The 6620-nt window shown below is 38.6% G+C and overlaps 1 protein-coding gene across 1 annotated transcript; it reads right to left on the bottom strand.

Moving 5' to 3' along the window:
- Positions 1–232: 232 nt before the first annotated feature.
- Positions 233–6273, bottom strand: LOC105384923 (trypsin-7). Its single transcript, XM_048621645.1, has 7 exons — positions 6056–6273; positions 5818–5929; positions 4559–4721; positions 2640–2845; positions 1401–1606; positions 825–885; positions 233–423 (listed from the first exon to the last, which is right to left on the bottom strand). Exons 1-7 carry the CDS (start codon positions 6110–6112, stop codon positions 302–304), a joined length of 927 nt encoding a protein of 308 aa, XP_048477602.1. The 5' UTR covers positions 6113–6273; the 3' UTR covers positions 233–301.
- Positions 6274–6620: the final 347 nt, after the last annotated feature.

The following is a 6620-nucleotide window of genomic DNA, read 5'->3' on the forward strand; positions in this document are numbered from 1 at the left end:
CAAAGCACGTAACAAAATCTACAGGTATTAAACCAAAAAATATCGGTCTAAGCTACGAACAAGTCTTAAATGCATAGTTTCCCTATCCTAAAAGTCATGGTAAGTATTAAATGCTAAGCAATTCTGTAATAAATTCGCAAACGAGCTCTTGTTGGATTTCAATCATGTCATGAGTAGTCATAAATGAACTCATGAACTAATTTTGAAAGTGCCATGAGTTCATATCTTTTTAAATTTGACACAACGCTCCGCTAAATTTCTAACAGAATCGCCCAGCAATATCGAGCTAGTTGCTGATTGGCTACTCGGTACAGTAGCAGCCATCTTGCGTGTTCTCCCGGATCCAGCCCAGATAGTTGGTGACGCGAGTGTACACGCCCGGGTACCCTGCGCGCGCGCACCCGTTGCCCCACGACACCACACCTGAGGGGAGAAAAATATTAAGAATTACAAATTATGGCTTACACAAAACGGGTTAGATCTGGCCATTCTCCTCTTAGCCTGCGGAAACGGCATTTTTAGGAAATCTGGAGTTAACTTACGGGTACCACCATAGTAGTCTGGCTGTCACTAAGTCCTTATTTTCATATTTTTACATCGAACCAATCAATAACCAGATTAACAGCTATAATACTGTTTCCCATACTTGGGCATGTCATGAAAATGGTTCTTCATCAACTCTACATGTGACATTGCTTGCTGTAAAATTGTACAACACCTACATACCTACACATGTCGAACTTAACAAGACATACTGATACAGTAGTCGGTGTCGATGAAATGAAAAGTGAGTAGTTAGTAAACTAGTCATCAATATTCATTACCTATTAGTTCGTATCGCTTGTCGTGCTTTCTCTCCGTGATGAGCGGCCCGCCGCTGTCACCCTGCAATTAAATAATAACATATTTTGACTGCATGTTAAACGATATGTCAGTATTTATTACCAGTTTAAGTATAGGTACACGTGTAAGTGAATTTTATTAACTGTTGGTTACAGTTGGGTTGACAAAGACAAGCGCAAATATCTCCCTCGGCTAGGAATCGAATGCAAGATCTCATCAAAATCATGCTTGGTCTTAGAATTATAAGCCTGATGATTTTATAGAGTACCTACTTAATTTAATCTTTTATTGCAAAAGTATAAAATACTTGTAACAAGGATGGACTTAATGCTATAAGCATTTTCTAGCAGTCCAGTACTTACTACAGATACAGGTGTCACGGTAAAAGAGATTATTTCAATATCTGTGTGTTTTGGGACACTGGTATTTTTGGCTAACGTTTGAGAAACGGATAGCTCTTTCCGAAAGGATGGGCTGAACCGGAAAAATATATTTTAAAGTTAAAGCAAAGTACATTTTATAAACAGAAATATAAAGTAGACGTATCGTCAAATTACCTGACAAGAGTCCTTCTCCCCAGACTTGATGTACCCGGCACAGATCATGTTGTCAGTGATCATGGAGGGCGAGTACTTGGTCTTCCGACAGACGTCGTTGCTGAGCACCGGCACCTCCACCTCTTGTAGGGTACAGGAGACCTTGCCCTCCTCTGAGAGGGTGCCCCAGCCCGAGGCGACGGCTTTGACTCCGACGTAGAGACTCTCTGTAAGGAAATGGTGGGGTTGAGGGTTATGATCGTAGGTATTCCCTCCTCGGCTTTGACTCCGACGTAAAGACTATCTGCGGGGGGTAGGGGGGTTGAGGGTTATGGTGGGTGGTGGTACGAGTATATATATATATATATAGACCTCGTTTATCGAAACACAAAGGGCTAGAATATGACTGTGATTTTCATGCGTGGAATCTGTGAGGAGTTTATGCAAAATGTCTGGTGAATATAATTGTATTTTTATAGGGTGCATGAAAAGAGTCCCTGAGATAGGTATGAAACAGTGTCCCATCCCATCTCAACTAGAAAAATAACAAATAAAAAACTTATATTACCACCAATTACGAACTTCTACGGGAAACGCACAACAAAATACCTAATACCAAAATTAATTAATCAAATTCCAACTGATATAAGAAATGGCATTAACAACATGAACTTAAAAGAAACTTTAAAAAAACTTTTTTCTCATCAATAAAACATTAAACATACATATCATACAAGATTAAACATTGTTTTACATGCTAAAAATGTATCATCCTGTATCTTGGTTAACTTGTTGAGTTACTTTTATCATATCTCTTTGTGAGCCTTTATTGTATAATAAAAGATAGATAGCAACTGTACGCATACCAATGCTTTGCTCACCTCGCAATGACCAGAGAAATAAAGATTTTGCATGTACCCACGTAATAGTAATAAGCTTTTTATGTCTAGTAACTTTTGTTCGCAAGATAAAATTGAAATTAATTGTACCTACCTATTGATTGTAGCACTATATTTATGTATATATTTCAGTCGAGGAACCATAGTGCGCATATAAACCCTAACAGGTTTCTGACGCACTATTCATTTGTAACCTAAATGTATTTAATGTATTCTTAAATAAATAAATAAATAATAAATAAAAAATCATTCCTGATACACCTCGCACAACCTTTACAGTGAGTTCAGTCAGTATGCTGACCACCTAATCCCTTCACCACGACGAAAACCCCTACACATGCCACCACAAAACATAACTCACTATCATCAGGCGGCAGACAAATAGGCTTGATGGCTTCAGACATGGGCACGCGGTCATTGAGCCGCAGCAGCGCGATGTCGTTGTCGAAGTTGGTGAAGCTGAACTTGTTGGCGATGGCCCGCAGCACGAAGCGCGTCTCCGGCTGGCTGGTCGAGTTGCAGCGGTCGTGCTCGCCGAACGTCACTTTTATCATAAACCACATGAAGCTGGAAATTGAAGGAAGGAGAGGTTAATAAAGTAGTTAAACGAAGGAGGTTAATAAAAAAACGAAAGCCAGGATGGTGGCCTTACTCTCTGACATTTCCTCCATTTTATGTCTCTATCTGGGCCTCCCAAGGAAGAGGATTAAGAAAGTAGTGCGTAGCTTTTATTTTTCTAGAATACCTAAACTTACACTTAAATAAGTATGGAAATGTAAGTTTTTTTATCCCAAAAAAATATATGTAAGCTCTTAATTTCTTAGAATCACCAAATTTGGTATCCAAATTATCCTCCAGACTTATTCTTTGTTTGTTTTTTCATACTGTGCACGTGAGCTTGTGACCACAATGCGACGGGGCCATCCTTGTACGAGTATTGGTTATTGGGTGAAAGTGACACCACGTTTTGGCACTCATGAATGTTGTAAGATTTTCTTCATTTATCGCTTTCACTATCTGCATTCACGTGCTGCCGAACTTACTGCGCATTTATTACAAATCGATTAATTATTTTTAATAGTTATCAACGAGATACTTTCATTTCGATTATTGTTTTTTTCATGGATTTTGCGAAGATAAACATTAACTTGGATGGATTTCACGAATGATTGAGAACATATTAATTAAACTATCATAAGTAGTGTGTTACCCCCCTAGCAGTAGCCTTTACAGTACTTATGTCTTCAAGTTATCGAATAGTTGGAGGGCTAGTAAAATTTTGACACATGTTTTTTTTTTATACCTATGCCATACATACATAGCTGTGCCAGGCTGTACAACGCAAGGACCGCAGGCGCGGATTGGACATTAGCGAGGATGTTGAACCCCAGTTTGGGCCGCCCCAGCCGGTTTGAAGGTGAACGATCTTTGTTCAATTGCCAATACAAGTATATTTGGATCACCAATTTATGGTCAAATTATTATCCGCCAGACTTCGGAATTTTATGCCCTTGTTTGTTTTCGATGATTATTTTTATAAAACCGCAATAAAAGGATCAATGATCGGAAAACATTGTGACAAACAAAACAAGAGGCGTATTTTCCACCGATTAAGAGTCGTTAGCCTAGATTTTTATTTAATAGATCAACGTTTATATTTTTGATTGCACCCACGCTTATGTAATGCATATGTGATTCATTTATATCAGTGGCCATTACTGCTGTTATTGTTGCCAGGATCTTATTGATTGCTTTTTACATTAAAATACAGTATTAGGTACTTAAACTGTATCATTGAGCGTACCTGACTTAAATCCTCCGATTCCCTGACAGGTAATAAAGCCAATCCATAAGGGAAGGTACTTTACCTTAGCCTCCTACCTATGCCTCGTAAATAATGTTCAGGTAGTAAATGCAAAGTGTGAAATGCAAATATTTTGCATCTCAGCAAAGTTTTATAAGTTTACTTAGTTTCAAAGTCAACAAACTCTCGAACACTTTAAAATCGAAAACTTGCATGGAGTATTTATTCAATGTCATCTTCTTTGTTATTATCCATCATCATTATCATCAGCTATAGTTAGCTAGACAACTGGATCTATACCAAGAGGATTAATGCTCAATGAGCGCGACAAAATTATCAGCCTTTCTCATCCCACCACTGCCAGCTACATAACATAGATCGTTGAGTACCTACGCTAGGTTTGGTAAATTGGTCCACTCGAGATCTCCTCTACCCCAACAGTTATTAGTTTCCGGCAGATACACGACTGTACTAACCCTTTAACGCAATGCGCAGCCGTCAGCACGTATCTGTCATTGATGAGCATGCCTCCACAATAGAACTTCTTGAAGTAGGTGAGCCGCGCCATCCACGGGAACTCGTTGGTGCCCGCCTCCTCGCCGCCCACGATGCGGGACACCTCGTTCCTCTCGCCACATTCTGGAAACATCCACGGGCATGGGGTTAGAAAGAGGGGTAGGAAAATTTTGTTTAAGTAAGGATGCGACACAATATTGAAGCTACGTGGAGGCGGAAACATCCATGGACCCAGGGTTAGAGAGAGAAGTAAGAAAATTTATCCTTGTTAAATTATGTGACACAGGGGTGTTAAAGCTCCTTGAAGGCGGCAACCTTAATTTGTTTGGGTAAATAGCCAAATGCAGCTATGTTTAGCGGCGCCTTATTCATAGAATCTCAATGGATATAGAGCGATAGTTAATATGCAGGGAATGCTTCTCTCTCAAAATCTTTTAAGTCACGAATTCTTAATCCATTTTGAAACCTTAGGATCTTTAGCATGCATGCTGCACGATGATATGGTTGTATTTAACAATATTTTCTACTCTGAAAATAATAGCTAAGTTGGTACTTATATCATTGTAATGTTGAAATTCATTTTCACTAGGATGAGTTAGATAACTAGTTAATGTAAGTTTGTCATCATTATTCCACTCATTTTGTAAATTCTACTAAAAAAAAAAAAAATCTCAAAAACTTAGCTCTTTCGGATACTTGCTTTCGGTACTTAAAAAAATTGTAGATATGTGCTTTTTATTGGTGAAATCGTTAAGTCAGCAATAAATATCTCCCTAATTGGATAATTCACCTTCAAGGAAAAAATCAGAAAGTTAAAATAAGTACTTATTGTATAGCTTTGCTTAAATCCATACATTCGATTTTAATGTTTCTTATAAATTTATATATATTACCTGTAATATATTTAACGTTGTAATTAAATTAGTTAACGTACTTTTTAAAGCTTTATAGGCACTGGTCCAGAATAAAAAGGGTAGGGCCGAGTCAGGCCATGCATTTAGTAAACCCAATTGATGGAGTAACTACACTAGTGCGTATTGATTTAGCACTCATATTATCTGCATAGACTGGTACTTATAGATCTTAAATCCACCGCGGATTTTTTTATAATTTAAATTGAAGTTAGTAGTCAAATAAAGTTGAAAGTCAATGGCATCTCCAGTAGTGGCTGGTCAGATGGTTACGGAGACTGGTAATGACGATGAACTAGGGTACTTACTGCAGGAGCACTGATGGACGAGGGCGTTCTTCTCCATCATGGGGGGTCGGTTCCCCCACAGTCCCCCGAAGATATTCCTGCCCTCCACGCTCTCATCTTCTACCTCACCACCCTGAATAATATTTTTAATTTTGTGTAAATTATCATTGTTAAATACAGTTGTATGTTCATAACAAGATTAATATTGAATTTAAAAACATGTCCACAAATAAATTAAAAAAAAACAAAGTAAACAAACCTGTGAAACACAGAGCGCTGCTGCAAAAATCACAAAAAGAACTGGCCACTTACACATTTTACCAACAAATTAAAAACTTTTTCGAAGTAACAAAACAAACTTTTTTAAAGTTTAAATTTGGAAGGCGCACTGCGGACGCATCGCCTCTTCCGCACTTGAACTTGGCGCGAGCGGACTCACACTGAAGATGCGCCGTTGCTGCGGCCGCTACGCGCCACACTACGTGATTTGCTTATCATGTATCACGCAACTATTATAAATCTATTGGCTTTTAGTTTCTATTTGCCATCACCCAACAGGGTATACATTTGTCCAACGACAACTGGGTAAGATATGTATATGCTAGTGTTGCAAGACTCGTGTTAGAAGCGCTATAAGTCTCTGGCAGCGGTATCGTCATCGGCGGTAAGCGAAATAACAGTCATGGCATGGACTCGGTCAGAAGCAATGGTGTGGCTAGTGCCGATCATAGTGGAATAGCAATACGTAGCATCTACTGGAAAAACTGGCTCATCTAAAAACTGCTTTAAAATAAACAGTTATAAAGTGACGTAATTCGGTGAAT

Source organism: Plutella xylostella, chromosome 6 (genome assembly GCF_932276165.1).
Source record: "Plutella xylostella chromosome 6, ilPluXylo3.1, whole genome shotgun sequence".
Taxonomy (NCBI): domain Eukaryota; kingdom Metazoa; phylum Arthropoda; class Insecta; order Lepidoptera; family Plutellidae; genus Plutella; species Plutella xylostella.

What these genes read in the sequence shown, in the direction of transcription:
- LOC105384923 (XM_048621645.1), bottom strand. Translation starts at nt 6,112, where the DNA reads ATGTGTAAGTGGCCAGTTCTTTTTGTGATTTTTGCAGCAGCGCTCTGT. An exon ending in CAGCGCTCTGTGTTTCACAG is followed by an intron (nt 5,930 to 6,055) that starts GTTTGTTTACTT and finishes AATATTATTCAG; the next exon opens with GGTGGTGAGGTAGAAGATGA. An exon ending in GGGAGAAGGACTCTTGTCAG is followed by an intron (nt 886 to 1,400) that starts GTAATTTGACGA and finishes ATTTAATTGCAG; the next exon opens with GGTGACAGCGGCGGGCCGCT.